The sequence below is a fragment of the Xiphophorus couchianus genome, chromosome 14 (assembly GCF_001444195.1).
Source record: "Xiphophorus couchianus chromosome 14, X_couchianus-1.0, whole genome shotgun sequence".
In the NCBI taxonomy this organism is placed as follows: Eukaryota; Metazoa; Chordata; class Actinopteri; order Cyprinodontiformes; family Poeciliidae; genus Xiphophorus; species Xiphophorus couchianus.
Window position 1 is genome coordinate 3,911,522 of NC_040241.1, and position 21,299 is coordinate 3,932,820.

The 21,299-nt window shown below is 39.0% G+C and overlaps 1 protein-coding gene across 1 annotated transcript in view; it reads left to right on the top strand.

Moving 5' to 3' along the window:
* Window positions 1-21,299, top strand: part of mta2 (metastasis associated 1 family, member 2) — a 31,631-nt gene that overhangs the window by 630 nt on the left and 9,702 nt on the right. Inside the window, exons 2-5 of the mRNA XM_028038546.1 lie at window positions 7,182-7,249; window positions 10,549-10,642; window positions 20,051-20,168; window positions 21,135-21,198. Coding sequence (XP_027894347.1) covers window positions 7,182-7,249; window positions 10,549-10,642; window positions 20,051-20,168; window positions 21,135-21,198 — 344 coding nt within the window. The remainder of the gene's footprint in view (window positions 1-7,181; window positions 7,250-10,548; window positions 10,643-20,050; window positions 20,169-21,134; window positions 21,199-21,299) is intronic.

Consider the following 21,299-nt stretch of genomic DNA (forward strand, 5'->3'; position numbering starts at 1 on the left):
ATACCGATTAGACACTTGAGTAAAATTCTGTTATGCTCTTTTAGAGAACAGGACTGAATTAGATCAGATCTAATTCTAAATCTGAAAGGCCCAACTTAAACTGACTTGTTTGGCACTGTCTAAAGGTTCTTTAAACACAATTTTTGTAAACATACATGAAAATAAATAATCTAGTTTTAAAGGTACAGTTCTTGGACAGGTCAAACCTGGAATGGATTGCTTTAATAAATAACATAATATTTTCCAACTATGCTTGACTCATGCGCATCTAATATTAATGGTGTTTATTGTATTTTGGCAATAGATCAGGTCCTTTAAACTTTAAATCCTGGAATCTTTGTGTTTTGAAGCATTTAAAAGAATAAAGAGTAGATTAATTCTGTCCAGTCTTAAACATTCTAAGAGTTTTCAGATGGATTTAATATTAAATGTGATTTCCAATGCAAAATAAAACATTGCATATATGTTGTCATAAAGAGAATGAGGTTATTACAAACTGTATGAAAGTGTCTGTAAACAGCGTAGTATAATTTACTACAGATTTGACTTGACTAAAAATTAACTGATTGCGTGCAGGACCCAACTGTAAATTTATGCCAAAATAGCTATAAAATTGGTGTTTTCCACCTTACAAAAATAACAAGGGAAGTTTCTCTAATCAAATACTGTGTGTAAAATAATATGCAGGCAAAGTAGAGTAATCCAGCACAGCTCTGACTTAACTAAGCTGATTATTTCTCATTAAAAATATTCCAGAATCCCTAAAATCCGTGCAGCAGCCCTGGGTCTGAAACTTCGGATCAGATGCCGACTTCAATGTCACTTAGCCTTCGTGCTTCAAGTTTGGTTTGAAAGAACGCCACAATCTATTGAATCATACGATTGTAATGGGGTTTTGCAAATAAATATATTAACCTTTTTAATCAATATATCTAATACAGTTGCTTAATGTTACACCATAGATGAAACATGCAACTTTTACAAACATTAATGCTATATCCCGGCTACATAGTAATATCCCACGGCGGATTGTTGTCGGGTTCCGTGAACTGTTCTCTGAAAAGTTTTCGGGGGAAAAAACTAATTACGGACTCAGATATGACACCTCGGAAAGCTTATTGCTCATGTAGTTGGACATTCGTGGAATAATTTTTAAATTGGCGCTAATGTTGGAGAGTGAAAATGGAAATTCCATGCTATTAGCATTAGCCGCTAAAAAGCCAGAACCTCGCGGGGTCAATAGCAGCTAGCTTGGCTTCGCCATACCGCTTCATTTGTTACGCTAGCAAAGTTGATAGTGAATGCTAAAATTAGTTAGCTTACAGCCACCTGATGGTACAGACTGAACGTTATATTTTAAAAATGGCTTGAAGTAGAATAGTTTAAATCTCACATAACTTTAATAATAGAATTTGGTCAGCTGAACATTCGGAGTTATGTTATATTCTGTACATTATATACTTGCAAAATACCCGAATACATGTTCCAATTTCCGTGTTGGGAAGCTTTCTCATTAGAATAATGGCGTGTGTAAAATCCCACTGAATGAAAGGTGTATGTGAGCAGAAATGCTGTACATACCGAATCATGTTTGGTACTTCTGAAGGCTTCCTCGTCAGTACTGGGGAGGAAACATGAGCATTGTGAAGGGACACAAACTTGTAGCTGTCATTTGGCTAGCATCCTTTTTTTATCCGCGTAGCTTTTAACAGTACTGTTTGGAGTACTTTTTATTTTTCATGCAGTTGCTTTGTCTCTGATGCTTTTTCTTCACAATATCTTGTTACGACGTTAGAAAGAGGTGTTCTCAGTCGGAGAGTGTTGTCGCGGAGACAGACATGTTTTATGGACAGTGTGGCAGGCTTAGCTGTGTGTAAGCACTCACAAGGGTCTGCAGGGTATTTAGGTCATGCTGATTAAACACTGGTCTGCACAATATGGTGCATAGATGGGGATCTTTACTGTTGATTGTTCTTTATTATATTTGTCATATATAAACAAACAAATTGACAGATTGATAGAAGAATTAAAGGTGGTGTTCACTAACACAAAATACATGAAGATATGTCTAGAACTCGAGGTTCTGTTTTGAATAGTGTTGCTGTTCAGAAAAGTTAAATGCAATTGACAATGAGACGATCACTCTCATACGAATAGAGGCTATATAAAGACTTGTTCAGTATTAATTAGAAAAAATTCAGAGCATTGACAAGATGTGAATCTTAACATTAATTTAGGTTAAAATTAATTTGAAAGGGTTTAAATATGTTTCACTTTACTTGTAGAAACACCAGTTTTTCCTCCGATGAACAACAGGTAGCGTTGGGACCTGAATTCAACTTGGAACTTCCAAAGTTCTGCTGATACCAGAACTTTGGATGTTCTGGTATCAGCAGAGCAGCTTTCCTAGGACAGGTAGTGTCATGCAGCTTTGCCCTTTAGAGTTTGTGGTTAGGAAATTTGCTCTTCCTGCAGCTGTTGCATAAAATACAAGGCTATTCTTTTTTTTGCATGAGCCTTTAGGTGCAACTGTGTTTCTGAGAGAGTATCTTTGCCTCCTTTAAATCAACATTTTTAAATTCCTGATAATCATCAGAAATTTACGACTAACATGTCACATAAGATTAAAAATTCTTACTCCTTTAAAAAAAGAGATTAAAACAGCAAGTCTGACTGTAAGCTGCTTACTGTCTTCTCTTTGGCGCTGCAGAAAACATAACTCTGAGAAAAAGCGTGACATAAATTAGCATACAGCCCTCTGATTTATTACTTTGTAAAAGGGCAGAAGTTACCACAACTGTAACTGCTGCAGGTACAGTTGTAGACTGTGCATATAGCACACAGTCTACAACTGTATATGCACAGACTGTAGACTGTGCATAGACAGTCTAGAGTCTACTGTAAACTGCCAACACCATGTCTAAAATTTCTGTTGATTTTTCATTGTGAAAGAGCTAAAACTCCAGCAGGCTGGATGAAGAGAAACAGTAAAAAATCTTTTTCAATCTCTTAATCAGGTTAATGTAGGCCTTCGTGTTGCATTGCTAATTTGTCCTTAGTGCAATAGCAATACTGCACAGACCTGCTCAGATTGGATTGTAATAAATATTTTCTAATTACAGAGGTACCATATGTTCAGGCCAACTATGTCTGTTAGAAAGCTGGGGATGCTTGTTTAATGCAGCATAAAATATTTTCGGAGCGCGTTAAAGTGATTTTTAAAGTCATTAAGAAACTAATGGTTCCGATTTTGGTCGATTCCAATTTTATTTTTGTCAGAAAAGTTGCTAAACATCGCAACAAAGTTGCTAAGTGGCAACAGTGAGGTGACTGTTGTTAACCACGCACACCCAGATGTGACCTCCTGGGGGGAGGGGTCTGCCAGTCAAACCTGTCTCACATCAGACCAGAAGGGGGCAGCGGCTGATGTTCAGACGTTTGTGGAGGGAGAGAAAATCGCTGGATAAGATCTGTTTCTCACGTACGCATCGGCCGATCGTCAATCTCCCAAAATTCAAGAAATCGAAGGCAATCATCAGTGCACCCCTATTAAATTTAACTTATAAAATAATAACATGTAATTGGACAAACTGGATTTCTGACAAACTTCCACACTAGATTCACACAGTGCAGAGTTTACATATTTCTTCCTACACAGATTAGTCAAATGTGTTAGCTCTTCCACAACAAATGCTCAGCGGCATCCTCTCTTTTTTTTTTTTTTGTTCAATTTTCTCCAAATGATGCCTGATTCTCAGATGTGCATACATGTAGCTCAGAACTATCCAGAAACCTGAGACATGTGGTGTTTCCCTGGATCACAGTTCCTCTGCGATCCACGGAAACATACTGTGGAGAAACGTCCAGCATCACTGTCTGAACAGCTACAATTAGTCATGTTAGGCACATGAACGTGCACGTCCTCCTGTTCACTCTTACCCACTGTTATGTAACAGGGGGATGCCATGTTCTTTCACTGTGTACAGCAATGTGATGCTTCCCTATTCAGGCTTTACATTGCTGTTAAATAGAGCAAGAAATCCTCTCCCTTTCAGAGTTCTTCCTTTTCCACCTCTGCTTGTGGTGATGCATCAGAAAGCAGCCATATCCTCTTGAGTCTCTCTGCCTGCTGGTGGGCTCACCAAATGGAACCGAGCTGCAGGCGGCCCCCGGTTGCTCTAAGCATCCTCTAATATCTCAGTCTGTCTGCATTTATTTTGTTCCCTAAGTCATATTTCTTTTTTAAAAGAATAATACTTGTTTTGTGAACTTATGCACCTGCACCCAGCATTTTGTTGTTAATTTTGTATCTGATTACAAATTATCTGTATATTATCAGATACAGATAATTTTGTATATGTCCCCAAAGTTTAATAAGTTGCGCTGGGCTTTAGGTTTAAACACAAACCACTGCTGCTGGCACGTCACCATATTAGGAAGAAAGAGATTTGTGATGTGGATGTTAAATATTAGAATAGAAATATGCTTTATTGTCCCAGAGTGGGGGGAATTCAGGTTGAATTGAAGCATGTAACTTCACACAAAGACAAAAATATCAAAAATAAAAAAACAGAATAGCATATTGTACCTTAGGGGTAAAATGGTAAAATATTATCCACATTCCTCCCATCTAAAGGAATGTGCAGCTGAGTAGTATAAAATGAAAAAATGTCCAAATTGTGTGTTTGTGATTTAAAAACAACAGATTATTTATAATAAGTGACAATGAAAGTACGCAACCAGCAGAGATGCTAAAATAAGAGAAGAAACGTTATTTAAATTGATAAAAACTGTGCAGGATAGTAAACATCTGTTGCAGTGGTGATATAAAATCATAAATGCATTGATATAAAAATTTGGACCTAGATCCAGATACCTAGATACTGCTGTTACATTACCAATGTTAGATGATAAGATGGAAATAAACATCGGTTTTATTTCCTGAACCGGACTAAAATCGTCCGATACCAATTTATCGTCCATTCCGATGTAAAATAACTCCCAGGTTTTTTCCTTAACAGTAACTGTACTTCCAAAGAAATCCTTTTTATTTATAAAACTGCAGTCAGTTTGAGTCCTCTCCTGCCTTGGGTCATTAATTCTTGGTTTTGTAATGAAGTAGGGTGCAGCCACCAGTAATAACTGCTCAATATCTGCTGTATTTATGATAAACAGCTTTAATATGACACGATTGCCTCAGTAAACATGTTAATCACATGATGACTTCAGTTTCATTTACATACTGTCATTTATCAGGATGTGAAAGAGCTAAAACTAAGCATCCTCTAAGCATGTTGAAGGCTTCATATCAAGATCACACCTAAAATAAAAGTCACAAGAAGCAACTGCTTAATGTCAACACAAATCACTCTGAGGATTATCCTTTATCAGATAGCTTTTCTGTGTGTGTGTGGACGTGGGGGTGTGTGTGCGCATGTGTGTAAAGCTGATGTGTTTGATGGCGTTAATGATCACTGATGTCACTGCAAGCTCAGCAGACATTTCTCTGGAGCCGTGGCAGCGTCAGGCAGCTGATAAGCACATGTAGAGTTTAAACAGTCAATGTGAACCCAGCACATCACTGTTACTGCTAGTTACCCTGCATCATTTTTCTGCATTGTTCCTGTGACGTGAACTGCTTTTAGGAACTGTTCATTCCTAAATCTCAGGAATCAAACACAGAAGACTGCAGTGTGGCTGAACAACTGAGGTTAGTTATATGTGCTTCTCCTGCAGCAGAAACATAATAAATGAAGAATGTGCTACAGGCACAGCCTGCTCATCTGTTAACTAGCAGTTCTGCTTATTCTTACCCAACAGAACAGTAGTGGGGAAGGAGTCTCCAGAATATCACATTAGTATAAACATTAGTAAAAACAGTCAAACTTTGTGAAAGTAACTTTTGAAATGAATTGTGTTAATCCTAAAGCCACATTTAGCAGACCCACAGGGAAAATAGCTCTGATTGAACTGATGAGTCTTTGACAGCATGTTCATTCTACATGAATATATGGATATGTCAGTTTTCATGGCAGAGGGGAGATGAACCGGGTCTCATATCAGGATTGTGACTTTATGCTCTAAAGAACACACATTCAGTTACAATCTGAAACAAAATTCAAATGAATCCTGGTCATCTGTCAGAATATTCATACATTTTAGTTGTACACAGCCCGCATGTGAACAAAATGTAATGTCTGTTGCTTATTTCATAATTCTTTACTGTATTATGTTTTTCCAGTGTAAAACACCTTGTTGCTGAAATGTACTGTACAAATAAACTTGACTTGATACAGCATGTCTCCTGGTGCATGTGACTATGCGTTCACCATAGATCACGTTTTGACATTAATCCATACTGAATCGTTCTTGTGTTCATCTTTATGCATGGAAAAACAGATGTGACCTCCCACCCTTAGGTGACAGCAGACCTCTACGGCTCAAAGTCTGGAACGGTTCAAGTTAACAGAACAAAACCCTTTTCTCTTTGTGGTGCACATCTGCACCAGGAGGGTCAACAGCAGTCACCTACTGCTACCGACTTAGCAACTTTCTGGCAAAACATTGATATGGGCCAAAATCAGCAGGTCAGACAGTTTAAAGATCGATGATCGGCCAGAAAACTGCCATAGTAACATCCAATAAAGTTACTTACACATATGGAAATTTTGCGCATGTGCATAGCGCAGAAGGGCAAAAAGATTATTCTTTTACATGTCATCAAACAGTACAGTAAGCTCAATTAATTATTCAAATCTATCTAAACAAACCCAGCAGGTAACATCGAGTCACTGACTCACTCCTTCTCCTGTTGTTGTTCTTTGGGTTCATAGTAAACATAATCACCACATAATGAATCATCTGTCCAGTTACTGGAAAATGATAATATTATTATTTATGAACAATATGGTTATACAGAAAAAGTAGCCTCAGCCTGATGCCTGCTGCTGTTATCAAAAAATAACCTCACTATTTTCTCATTGCGCTGGGGTCAAGTTGTGAGGGTGACCACCACCACCTTGAAGTAGTGCAGGAAGAGCATCGAGTTGGACATCAAATTCTCAATTTACTCTTGTCATCTGTGCATATGAGCATCTCTGGGTTATGCAGTGACTGTGTTTCTGAAAAACTTTGAGGCTGGGTTATGGGTTGAATTTTTTTTCTTCTGTTTGTTGTTTCAGACTACGTTTACTTTGAGAACTCCTCCAGCAACCCATACCTGATCCGGAGAATAGAAGAGCTCAACAAGGTGGGTAGTTGATGTTTGAACTTTTTAATGTGTTCAACTCTCACCAGCAGCTAAACCCAAACCTATTCTGTGCAGCGGCACGTTGAAACCTTGCAAACTGTGGTAAATTATGGCTGTTCAAATGGCAGGGCACTGCTTCAGACCCCCACTGCCATAACAACAGCAGCATATGACACAGGGCAGATTCCCTGTCACAGGATTAAGCTCATTTATGTAAGCCACTTGCTCTAAAGCACTTGTGGAGTTCACCATGAGAGCTAAAAGCTACTGAATTCAGAGAACTGGGTTAAAGGCTATAGATCAGTTTTTCAGAATAAATTGTGCTTTTGTACCTGAATTCTGCTGTTGGGTATAAAGCCCTGTTTGCATTTGAACACATTTTTCACTAAACCTTTACTAACATAATATTAGTTATTCAGATGTTTGCTGTTATTTTTGAACAAGATTTTTTGTTTATTCCTGTGCAGATTGAAAGTAATGTAACGTGAAAACATTGTGCCATGGTTATTGTGTAGAAATACTTGTCATTGAAAAGATTTGTTTTATATTAGAGTAAAGAAACTAATCTGGGTAAAAGGAAAACTCCTCAATTAAACTCTGAATTCTGTTAAATAAAGGTGCAACGATAAATCGACCCCCATTTCCTTAATTTTGGGTGACGGACAATCGACCGATACACGAGAAACTGATTCCACTTTTTCTCTACTTTGAGAGAAACTGATAGACAGACCTGCCACCAGGTCACTGTTAACCATCATCCCACTGTGGCCGACTTAGTGACTTTGTTGCTATATTTAGCAGCTTTTCTGATTAAAAAGAAATGCCGTCGGCCATAATTGGAATCGGCACATCAGGCTTTTTAAGTATTTGTGATTGGTTGGAAATGTGGAAATCAGTGCACTGCTACTATGAAACTAATTTTCATCATTGGGGTTTACAACAGCAATGTGACTTTGTTCTCACTCATCATTGGTGAATTCAGAATTCTCTGTTGCACACAGGGCAAACTGGCTTTTAGATAGCAGCCATTATGTTCTAACCACACTACACCCCCCCACACACACCCTCACACGCACACACAGCTCTATCATTTTAATTGTCATTTATTTCCAAAAGACTTGCTAACTCACCAGAAAGTATTAGAAGTCTTCAATAATCTGACATGTAGCTTCTTCTGGGCTCTAAATCATGAGGCCTGAGTTGAAATATTATCTTTTCATAGTCATTTTAACTTTTCATAGTTCATCCCGCTCCAGCTAACATGTCAGGGTTGATTTGGGTGGATCCTTTTAACCCATTATCTATCAGATCAGACCTTACTCACCTGTATTTGAATTCATTCCTGTGAATGAAAGTAGGACTGGGTGAAATACTGTACAGATATTTACAAAATATCTACATTGATGACACCTGAGATGGGAAATTCATTTCCAGAAAAAACGTCCAAATCAGTCAGACTTTACATCTGTGCATAAAAGTCAATAGAAGCCTTGTTTGCCCAAATGCTCTTGAACATAAACTTGGTTTGGTTAGTGGAAACAGCTTGATAATCGTTCAGAGGAGGAAAACTCAGGAGACTTTTGGCCGCTGGAGAGCAGCTGATGGTCTCACAGACATCGAGGCACCAAACAGAGCAGCTGAGCTGGTGAACCAGGAGCAGTTCTAGAAAGAACTATTAACAGAAAACCTTTTTCATTGTTAATGCTGTGGATAGAGGATGAGTGATCTGGCTGGTTTGTGAAACAGCTCTTAGGCTACATTCACACAGCAGGCAAAGGAGACCCAAATTCATGTTTTTTTGTTGTTGTTTTTTTTGTCCAAATGCAACACATAGCCGACTGTTTCACGGCAGTGTGAACGGCAAAAATGAATCCGATTTGTGCCACTTCCATACGTGGAACTAAATCAGATACATATCTGATTTTCATTTTTCAAAGTATTTGCAGTCTGAACGGTCATGTTTCATTTCATCCAACTTTTATTTTAAGAAGTATTAAGGTGAGGAGTGCTAGCATTCCTTCTTTTTATCTCCACGTTGCCAGACGCCATTGCTGTGTTGTTTCATTGGAGGAATGCTAAAGGGGGGAAGTAGATGGGTGTGTTTTTGTGACGCTGGCAATGTGTTGGTCCCTGCAAGTGGCAGACAAGTGGAAGCACACAGACCGACATACCCGCTTACTATTAGCAACAATAACAGTAAACTGTTTTTTCCGTAAAGGTTAGCAAAACTTTCATAGTTTTTTCTAAATTGGTCTTGAATTTCCTTCAACATATTGTTTTTCTATTTATTATTTTTCCTTAAATGAGACAATAAAATTGTCATACTGGGTGTGCCGTGGTGGCGTAGCGGTTAGCGCGACCCGTATTTGGAGCACCATGAGGACCCGACGACATTTGCCGCATGTCTTCCCCCCTCTCCTTCCCCGTTTCCTGTCAGCCTACTATCATATAAGGGACACTAGAGCCCACAAAAGACCCCTGGAGGGGTAAAAAAAAAAAAATTGTCATACTATAATTGGTTGTCATTTTCTGCCCTAATTGGAAAAAGCAGATCCAGTAACCAAATATTGCAACTAAAATATCTCAACTTTGGGATCCTTTGCCTCTGTTTTAATATCTGATCATTTAAGGTCGTTTTCTTTATTTCCTGGTTTTAGTCTGGTGTAAAGAAACAGATGAATAATATCAACCAGCAGGAGTTATTCTGGAGTCACAATCACTTATGTTTCACAAGAGAAAGCTCAAACAAACAGGGGTCAGAACAGACATGAATGAAAAAGAACAATTATAGTTACATTTGTTTTAAATGAATTAGACATGCACCAATCAAAAATTTGGGCCAACATTAACAAAAAGATGGAAATCAATATCGGTTGCTAATAACTGCCCAGTTTTACTTGTCAGAACAATACCTAAACGTTGGTTTTAGTGCCGATGTATTGTGCATCACTAAAATTCTTAAGCATTTTATTCTGTGAATCAGTGAAATACTTAATTGCAAAGTACAGCAGTGGTTTTAGGACGAAGTGGTTGATTTACAGGTAGAAAGCGAAAGTAAGAAGAAGCAAAACTGCACTGGGTCAAACTGAACCACAGCTATATTTAATGGCAGCCTTATTCATTTATTTTGCCATGTAAAATAAGGAAAATACAAATCAGGTGGGAAACATTTCATGCGTCCCTCTCTGGGTGGGAAACCGGGAATTGTAAAAATGATTGAAGATGGGAACAGAAGCTTGGAGAGTCACACCTATTCTTGCTGATAGTTCCAACCTGAACAACTCATTTTGTGTTTGCAGACAGCCAATGGGAATGTGGAAGCAAAGGTGGTGTGTCTGTTCAGGAGGAGAGACATCTCAGGCAACCTCAACACTCTGGCAGACAGCAACGCAAGTGAGTAGCAAGCTCTTGCCTCCTTCAGGCCCTCCACTACAGCAGGAGTGTATGCATGATATGGCTGGCTGCCTTTAATGAGCCTCTTCCTCTTTGTGTTTCACACAAAAGCCTTAAAGCGTCTCTTCAGCTTTCTTGTTGTGAATTGTAACAAGGCCTGCTCCAGGGTTAAATTAAGAACTCTAGCTGGAGCCCAATCATTCTCAAGTTAATGTTCCTCCACTCGCAACATGGCCGCCTTTTTTTTTCAGAGGATTCATCACCTGGCCTGTGGGATTCATCTGATTCATGTGTCAACTGCTTGTCGTTTAATTAAGAAGGGAAATACAGACAATCACATGCACTTACTGTATTGGGACAGAATGATGCATCTGGTTTGTTTTATGTAACAAACACAATGTTTTTTTATATCTGGAAGAATATATAGTTTCTCAAGGAATGAGTGTTCTATAAACAGACAGGGTGTTCCATTTCTTCTGCTCTGAAGATGAACAACCTGCAGGTGCTGCTGACCAGAACACAGCAGCAGTGATTGGTGGGAGTCAGAGGAAGTCTGGGATCCTTCAGCGAGGTAGATAATGTTGGGAGAATATGCTGGATAGTAGAGCTGGACAGTATGGCTGAAAAACGTATTTCATACAAGTCGATATCGATAATTATTGATTAGTTGTTTTTTGTTTTGTTTGTTTGTCTGTTTTAAGTAACTGAAGAACTTCCAGACTGGTGGCATGATCTCTCATGTTTTATCCAGTTATTATTCTACGTCATTGTTTTTATTTTTAAACAGTTATGAGGCACAGTGGCTCAGGCTGCACTGTGCAAGTTACTCAATAGGTTGTTGCTAGGTAACCACAGAGTGAGTCAGTTAGTTGATACCACCCTCCTAGCTTAGCTAGCTCTGGGAGGTTGAGCAGTTAAAGTCTTTCCTCTGCCTACGTCACCCAGAATGCTGTGCGGTTCTAGATCAGAGTTCAGTGAAAAGTTAATTTATTGAATATTCTATCAGATGTATCATCAATCGATATTAATCGCATGTCTATCACAGTATATATTGCTATTGTTTTATTGTTCAACCCTACTCCACAGTTCTTTCTGAGTTCATGATTCTTGTAAATTTCTAATTTTGGAATGAAACTTGTCAGAAAAGAAAATTACTTATTTTAAAGGGAACTGTGATGAATGGTGTACAAAAAAAATTAGGTAAATGTGGGATTGAAAGCAACGCTTAATATTCTTCAGGCAGTTTAGATTTTAAGGCGTCTGTTTTCATTCCGGCACAGAGAAAAATGTCAATTGCAAAAAGATTGTGAGCACAAAACAAGGATTTTGACTTTCATTTCAAGCTTTGACAGGTTACAGATGCCAGTGTAGATATATAAATATTAGAGAAAATATTAGAAAAGATAAAAGAAACAGTATGTACAGATTTTAAATATGGTATATAAAGAAAAGAAAGGCAAGTTGTGCAAATATACTTATATTGCTTAAGAACAGAGTAGCTGAAGACTCAGACTGTAAGATGCTCATTGTGTTCATCAGATGAGCCTGGGGGACAAAACTAAAAGTCTAAACTGTTTGTGTCCAGGATGTGTGGGATTTGCAGAGGTGTTAGCTGCCTTTTTCCTGATCCCCGACCTGTTCAAGTCCAAGTCCTGAACTAAACTATTGGATGTATTATAAATCCATCAGGTGATTTGCGATTCTCCCTGTTTCTTCCTGACTTCCTATTGAAAATGGCTGCTGCCTGCATTTCACTAAGTAACTAAAAAATAGCTTTGTATTGGAAAAGGCCGCAGGTGGTTACTGTATCTCAGTTATCAACCAGTTCATTAACTGGGTAACATGTCAGTCATTAACCATCCACAGTGATTGCATTCCAGTTAAATATTAGTGAGTGAGGTCACTGCCTGGCATTTTGATTTTTCAAGCCACTGTCTGAAGTCAGAAGGACAAACATTACTCTGGTGTCCGGCATTGTCGGTAGGAAGCCGTTATGTTTTGCTTCAGACTATGCATGAGCTAGGGATTCCCTGACAGAAAGGATCCATTTACTCTGTTTACAAGACAATGGACACCGGTACGTTTTAGAACCATTGCACTCTGGAACACGTTCTCAAACTGTGTCGTTGTCAGAGAAAACATTGGCTATTTTCATGTAAATGTACAGTACAAGCACAACGAAATGCTTCCGTTTTCACCACAAATTGTTGTCATGTAAACAGGGCCTTGTAGTGCAGGTTGTTATTGGTGTTTCCAGCAGGTCAGGTCAGCCTGGCTGCATGCTGCAGTGCAAACACACTGAAGGTCCAGTTATCTTTAGTCACATGGAGGTTGACAGGCTGGGAGCTGTCTGAAACCAACACTGTTACACTTATTCCCACTTATCCCCTTCCACCAGAGATAGAAACATCTCTGAAAATAATCCCCAAATCAATGTAGTCTGACAGACAAAGAAGTTATTTAGTTGGCCACAATATGAATCTTCTTATAAAACTCTCATGAGTTTTATTTTGAAATTGTGGGATGAAATATGTTCATCAGGCCCTGTTTTCAGTATCATCATGGTGCATGATTATCCTGTGGGAACATTATTATTAGAATAATGGTGATTAGTAATCTAACAATGGAGTTTATAAGATTCATGCTTCTGTTTTTTTACTTCTAGGTTAATAGAATATATCAATCACACACTAAGGAGCTCACCAGGTGACATCAAGAGGAAAGGATTCTGTTCAAATAAATTCACCAATAATCAATAATCACATTTTAGCAACCACTGTTGTTGTCTCAGCTGAGGCTCCTTCCCTGGTTTGCCCCGCCCTGATCCAGTCCAATCTCCTCCTTGTTTGATCTGAGAGTAGACGGAGGGAGGGGGAGTGGGTGGTGCTAATGACATGCAGTCTGGTAAAAATGGATCCCGTTCATTAAACACCTCTCACACACCCCCTCCCGATAGCCCACCTTTCTCCCCCTTCCCTTCTCCTCCTCCTCTGGTCTACAGTGCTCTTAACAAAGACATTAAAACACAGATCAACACACCTCAAAATGGATGCAGTGATGTTGGCATGTTTCTCTGTGATGCCACCACAGTGAGACGCTACAGTCGTGTGTGTGTGTGGGCATGCTGGGGTGTGTGTGTGTGTGTGGTGTTCCCTGAGATGTGACTGATTAGAATGACTCTTAATTCCTTTGTGTGTCTTCCCTGTGCCTGCTGGCTGCTTTGACATGTCCTTGTAGAGCGGCTGAATGAAGATGTAGCTGATGCCGGCCTCCAGCTGACTGGATTGATGCAGGATGCTGCCGTCCTCCTGTAGATCCGCAGGAACCCAGTATTAATACAGCCACTCCAGCATAAAGCTCACACTGATTCCTGCCATGCTTTGTGATGATGCAACCATTTCACTTTTCTTGACTCATTTTGATTTTTAATTTTTCTACAGCTTCTTATTTCTGCATATTTAGATTTCTCTCAATGAGAGCCTTCTTCAGGAGAATGATAATCAACAAACGTTTTCATTACTTTTTTAGGTGAATAGAATAAAACAGAAATTTCTGTGCAGCTGCAGCACAAGTGTCAGGCAGTCAAAGAAAATAGATTCACAGAGATAGGAATGTGCAATACATAAAACGGAATAAAGACCAAAATATTGTATAGTAAGGGCAAAATTTCAACATAAATACTCTTTAGCAAACTCCAGTCCAAAGGAATGTGCAACTGAGTAGGTTAGTTTAAAAATGTAGAAAATGTGTCACTTCCTGAGTTTGTTTGGATCTGTGTTGGTTCTAGAGTCTAACAGCAGCTGGGAGGAAGGAGCTGCGATAAGACTCCTCTGTGCATTTAGGATACAGCAGTCTGTTACTTACTGAGATTATTGGCTGAAACAAAAGATGCTGTCACTATTTCTTTCACTCAGCTCTCTTTATGAGGTAATTAAAGATGCTGCATTCAGATCAGTTTTTCATTGTTATTGTGAAGTATGCATGGTGTCTAGTGAGATGCAGTTCCAGTAACTCCTGTATTTTACTCTGGCATCAGAAAGGCAACTACTCTAAAATAGTCCCCCACTGTTGCCAACTTAGTGACTTTGTTGCTATATTTAGCTACTTTTCAGACTAAAGGAATTGGTGTCAGCCAAGATTGGAATCAGCAGGTCAGAGTTTTTAAAGATCATGATCGGCCAGAAACTCCAATCAGTGAACTTCCTTTGACATCACCCAGAAAACATTTGATCCAACCCTCCTGTCTTAAAATTGTTGTATTTTATTGTAGAAAAGTGAATGGAGAAATTTTAAGTACTCTACACAAATCACTATATTATAGTCATCCTGCAAACAGATGCCAGCTACATTTATTAAGGGTTTTTTGGAATCAGCACATATACTTGGGTGCAATGCCTTATGGGTAATATCAGTAATAGCCAGACCATGGGATTCCAGTTCTAATCCAACTTGTGTCCTGTTGACTTTCAATGTTTTTATTGTTCTTTTTTTGTCTTATGTTAGATCTCTGAATGAATCAAACTCAAGTGTTTTAACCCCTGTGATTTTATTGGCTCTTGTTCTCGATAAGCCCGCCTCCAGCTCTTGACTGAGATGCAACATTACAAACCCAAACCACACAGCAAGGTGAAAGCCTACTGGTTTGGAACTGGGAGGTTGTTTTCTGTTTTGTTTTCAGTAACAATCGTGACAGGAACAGTGGAAATCACCGCTAATGTTCACCTGGTAGAATAACAATAATAAACCAGATGTGTGTAAACTGATTACAGTTAGATCTTCCTTCACAAAGTGAACAATGTCTGATCAGTTTGTGGTGCTCTCCAGTTTAGTGATAGTATTCAAACCCTTCCTGAGTTTAATGTTCTTTTTATTTTCTGTTTCTTTCATATTTTCACAAAAGCAAAGCATGGCTTATAGATACGTAGCCAGTATAGACATGTTCCAGGTAATGAGAACAACTCAGCGTTCCTCTGACCAGCACCAGGCTAGTCCAGCTAATAGAAGTGAACATGACAGCTGTGACTGTCACGTTGGATCAGGAACACTGACATGTATCATGTTTGGCCCACACTCCGTGATGCTGTTCTACATAAATCGCCTAGAAACATTTTCACCCTTTTGGATGTTTCACCCTTTGTATTGCTTTTACAAGTCAAACATGATCAACATAATTTGGCAAAACAAGTTCCAAAGAAACTCTTAATGTTAAACTGATTTCTACAAAATAAAGATAAAATATGTATCATAAGATGAGTGATTTGATAAATACTGCCCCCTTCAGTATTCAGTAGCTGCTCCTCTGGCTGCAGTCAGTGTGGATCTCAGTCAGGATGCTCATCTGGGGCCTCATGTATAAAGCGTGCATACGCACAAAAAATGTGCGGCGCCATATTTTACACACAAGTCGGTATGTATAAAAATACGTGTCATGAAAGTTTGTTTAAATATATGCAAACCTTTGACCTGCAGTGAAAATGTGTGGCAGCCATTTGATTCTGTGAACAACATTAAACTACAAAGCGTCAAAACTCACCTAAATCTGACTACATTCAGTTATTTAGATCAAGAAGCATCAAACTCAATGTTTTTTTTAGGATTTTAAAATTTTATTGTTTAAACGTAAACGGTGAAACTGAACAGCTCTTATCCTGAGACAATAAGCTAACACTCACACAAAATAAAGAAAATAAAAATAAAAGGATGTGAAAACCTCACTCAAATATAAATAGCACTTTTCCTCAGTTTTTGTCTCATAAAGATGTACATAACTGTTCTGTGCGCCAAAGCGCATGAAATGCAGCTGTGGGGTCATTTCATTCTCACAAAAATAGAAAACAAAGTTGGATCAGCAGATTAACTCCAAACAGGGCAAGTTTGATTATTTTTAAGGCAATCAAGGTGTGTATACAATCACACATATATAAGTAGCTGCGCAAAGGTGTGCCGCGTAATTGTGGAGCGCTTTGGCTCTAATGGAGAACATCTCCAATGGAAGGATTCAGAGGGAGCAATTGTTCAGAGATCATATTGATCTGCTGGGAAATGTTGCTGATGGTTTATTATTGTTTAGATTAATCCAGACATCATCCTGGAGCTCTGAGCAGAACTTAAACAAGGAGCCGAGCAGTACCGGTATCGGTGCAACTGCAGTCATCCTTCAGTCGAGCCACGCCTGCTTTGTGAATGCGCCTTTATGGACAGAAAGCATCTCTATTCTGTAAATGTACAACTTATGCACGATTTCTCTATTTAGAATAAACGTCCATATTCCCCACTCAAAGGACTCTCTGACACGCTGTCTGTCTTTAAATTCCAGCTCAATGCTCTGCTGTTCAAACAGGCATTTGCATCATCTCTTTTGTGATTTGGATTTTTTTTTTTTCTTTAAAATGTGTTATTTTTATTTTTGTGAAGTGACGTTATGTACCCTGAAAGCACCTTTTAAATAAAATATATAATAATTATTATTATAAATACTGCTACTGCTACAAACAAGGACAAATTGCCATGCTTTATACATCCGAATTTTTTGTGTGCCGCACTTTTTAAAATTTGTCCATACGCCAAGTTTTAGTATGAAAACTACGGACTCTTTATACATGAAGCCCCTGCATTTTCCTCCGTTCTTCATGATAAACTCTTCAGGGTGGGGGGTGTGAACAGCTCTTTTTGAGTCTAGCCACTCAGACTGAGCTATGGGCTTTGACTGGGCCACTTCCTTGTCTTCACACCATCTCTGTGTAGCTTTAGCTAGACGCTTCGGCTCGTTGTCTTGCTGGAAAATAAATGTCCTCTGAAGCCGTAGTTCTCCTACAGATCAAAACAAATTGTCCTCTGGGAAATCACTGCCTTCTGCTGAGAAGCATTCCCACAGCATGATGCTGCCACCAACGTGCTTCACAGTGGGGATAGTGTGTTTGTAGTGATGTGAAGTGTTTGGTGTCTCATACATAGTGTAAGCAGAGCTACTGAGTGGTGATGTTAAGTGTTTGGTGTTAGACTTAGTGTCTCCTTTGATGAGCATAAAGCTCTATTTTGGTCTCATCAGACCAACGAAAGTTCTTATTGGACCGTGGAGCCTCCTGCAGGTGCAGTGGGAGGGGCTTCAGAGGAGCTTGGCTCGAATGTCCCACAACCATGTGACCACCAGTCCACTGTTAGACCTCGCTGGGTCCTTTATACTAACATCACTGAAGACAAAGTCACTGATTTCAGGTGACCTCTATTCCACTCATTGTGAAACTACCAGCACCAACTGACTGGACCTGTTTTTAATTGCTTTTAGTCACTTTGAAAGGGGTGAATATTTATGCAATTATTTGTTTTATTTTATTTTTTTCCACACATTTTTTTAATGTTCATTATTTCGTAGAAATCAGTTTTCACTTTGACATTTTGTTTTTCTTTGTAAAAAGATTTTTGTCAAAAAAGCCAAATGTAAAACATCCAAAGGGGTTGAACACTTTTTATAGGCTCTGTATGTCTATATGAAGCATTGTTAAATATTAAATGTAATGTAAGCTGTCAGCATGCTGATGTTTTATTACATGTATAAACCATTGGACCTCTCCCAGTGCGAACAGGTCAGTTCTGGACTGCTGTGGTTCTGTAATGGTTTCAGCCCTTCAGTCTCTCTGCTACTGTTCGTTTGTCTTAATTGCTTTAGCTTATTGCTGTTTTCACCGCATCTTCCCTCCTCTTCTTCCTTCAGTACACAAACGCGCACACACACACACGAGTTCTTTGTGCAAAACAAAAGGCCACTGATCGCTTACTGAGGCCTACAGAAAGAGTTAATTCCTACTTATTCTTTTTTCTCATTATGGAAGGTGTGTGTTCTCTGTGTGTGTTGCTTTGAGATTATATCCGACTAAGGTGCCTGTCGTTTGCTTAATGTCTTCGGTTCTGGCAGTGTGTGTGCGCGTGCGTGCGTGTGTGGGGAGAGAGAGAGGAGAAGATACATGTTTTGGGGGGGGATGGGCGCCTCAGGTTTGGTACACAGGGTCTCCCACTTTATTTGGCAGGGACCAGTCGGACGGAGGGAGAAGGGGGGGGGGGGGGGGGGGGCGGGGGGGTTGAGAGGTTAAGAGGAAAAGGGGTGTGGCCTGAGTTACTGTCCTTCTCACTGTGTCTTACTGTGTCTTTCTCCCCCCATGCCCTCACTGACAGGGTTTCCTTTGGCCGAGTGCAGGGGCGGAGTCCACAGAGATTGAGCAAAATCAGCCCTCCCCTCCAGTTTGCCACAAATTACTCACCCTGCTGCTGAAATTAGAAATGCGCAGTCTAGTGGCCAAGTTCACCTAAAGACACAAACAGCCGCCGCCTGTAGTTGTGTTTTTTATTGATTAAAAACACAAGTTGTGCATTTTGTTCTTGTAAAATACTTGCAGTGAGTCTTTTAACAGTCGTGAGCATGCATGAGATGATAAATGGCTGAGATCAAGTCCACAGTTTCACTTTCTAGGAGGACTCAGAACAAACCAGGAAGTATCTGAACTACTTCTGGTTCTCTTACATATTCACTTGAATTTGTAAACTTTTACAAAACATCCTACTGTCGATTAATATAACCAAGGTTATGATTTATTATAACCCAACAAGTTCAGCAGAAGTGAAGCGGTAGGGGATGAAACGTCTGACACTGATGTTGGAACTGCTAGTTTATATAATCAACAGCTGTAATATTGAAAAGTTTGTTTAATTTAGTAATTCAATGAAAACATATGATTCATTTTATTTAATGACACATGCATAGATTCCTCACATACTGAAAGTGGAAAAAATAAAGCGGCTAATTTCTTTAGGCGGTGTCATTATATTTAACTTTTCAGACAAAAATATCAGAATCGGCAGGTGAGGCTTTTGAAAAGATCAGTGATCGGCCAGAAAACTGCAGTCGGTGCATCTCTAATTATTTTAGCAGAGCTGAAATATATCTGGTTGTAATGAATTTGTATGAGTTTTACTTTTTGAACTGAGTTAGTACATAGTTTTTGATATTGTTTTGCAGGCACCTATGTGTTTAGAGTGGGTAAAGTATAATAGATGTTTGTCTGGTGCTTTTCTTGTTAAGTAATTTTAGATCAACAGGAGATAGAAATGTTCCTGTTGTTTTTACTATAACTTTAACTGGAACTAGAGGCTCTGAGGTGGTAGTGGTGGCCAACATGGCAAAATGTCAAGTCATGTTTTGTTTTTTTGAAAAACCTTTCTGCACAAATTTTAATCCCTTTGATTAAACTCCCTGCTTATGTTAGCAGTTCACCTTTACATTGCTTACCCCATTCCCTCTTGAATTGAACTGCTTGTTAATGTGCCACAGCATAATCTGCAGATGAGTGTTTTTATTTAACAGAGCAGGTATTTCAGTTCTGTGTTGTGCTCCATCGTCTGATTCTGTTGTTGCAGGAGAGTTTGAGGAGGAGTCCAAGCAGCCGGCGCTGTCTGAGCAGCAGAAGCACCAGCTGAAACACAGGGAGCTTTTCCTGTCTCGACAGTTTGAGTCTCTACCTGCCACTCATATAAGGTATGTGTTCATGTGGAGTCAGCAGTTTAACACTGAGGGGAAACACATTCTCACCAGAAACACACACATCCAATCCAACTCCTCACTGAAGACGGTTGGTTCTGTTAACTGGTAAATGTTCAAGTTTGCTGGGTTGTCATTTTTCATTCAGGTACACAAATAATCTGGATCAACACCACTGATCTTAAAATCATCAGCAGACTATAGTTATATAAAGCTGTTGTTCTCTTTTTTTGTTGCTTTTTTCACATTTAAATGTTTTAGATGATTAAATTAATTTTCAATATTTACACAGGTTATAAAGATAACTTGTGTAAACAGAGAAAGCAGTTTGAAAATTATTTCATAAAAGGAAAAAAAAATGTGTGCAAACCAACCTGGACCTCTGGGAAAAACTAATTCACCCCTAAACCTGATAACTAGTTGTGTTGCCCTTAGCAGCACAAATCCAGAGTTTGTGATAACTGGTATTGAGTCTGCAACATCGCCACTGAGGAGTTCTGGTCCAAGGAGGAGTTTAAGTCTGAACGACATGCTAAAATCACACTACAGCATCGGAAGTGGTATAAAGTCTAAACTTTGACTAGGCCAAACGCACATTTCTGTTTCTTTGTCTTGTCAGTAAGAGCTGGCTTTGGCACTGTCCTTTGGATTCTTCCCTTGCTGCAGTGTGATTTTTTTTTTATTTAAGAAAAAGTGTAATCACATTTTGATCATGGATTATAAATAAAAGAACCTAAGTCCTGCTTTAAAACACTAAACAGATGTTATAATTGTGTTTGAGGTTCAGAGAATCAGACTCTTAGCTTTACCTGTTCGCTCTTCTTTTTTTTTTAGTTTATTTCTTTCTTAAAGTGACAAACGGCCAGAAGCTTTTTTAAAATGATGGGGATTTTATTTTTCTGAAGCTGTATTTTAGTTTCTTCCATGGTGGATGTTTTGACTGCTGCTCCTCTCTGTCTGCAGGGGAAAATGTAACGTCACCCTCCTCAATGAAACGGACGTCCTGGCTGGTTACCTGGAGAAGGAAGTAAGGCTGAGCTTGGTGATTTCTCAGGGCCACCGTGTTCCTGCTGCTCATTTTCTGAAAAAAATTGAGATTAAGGTCAGTTGGTGCATGCAGCTTTAACC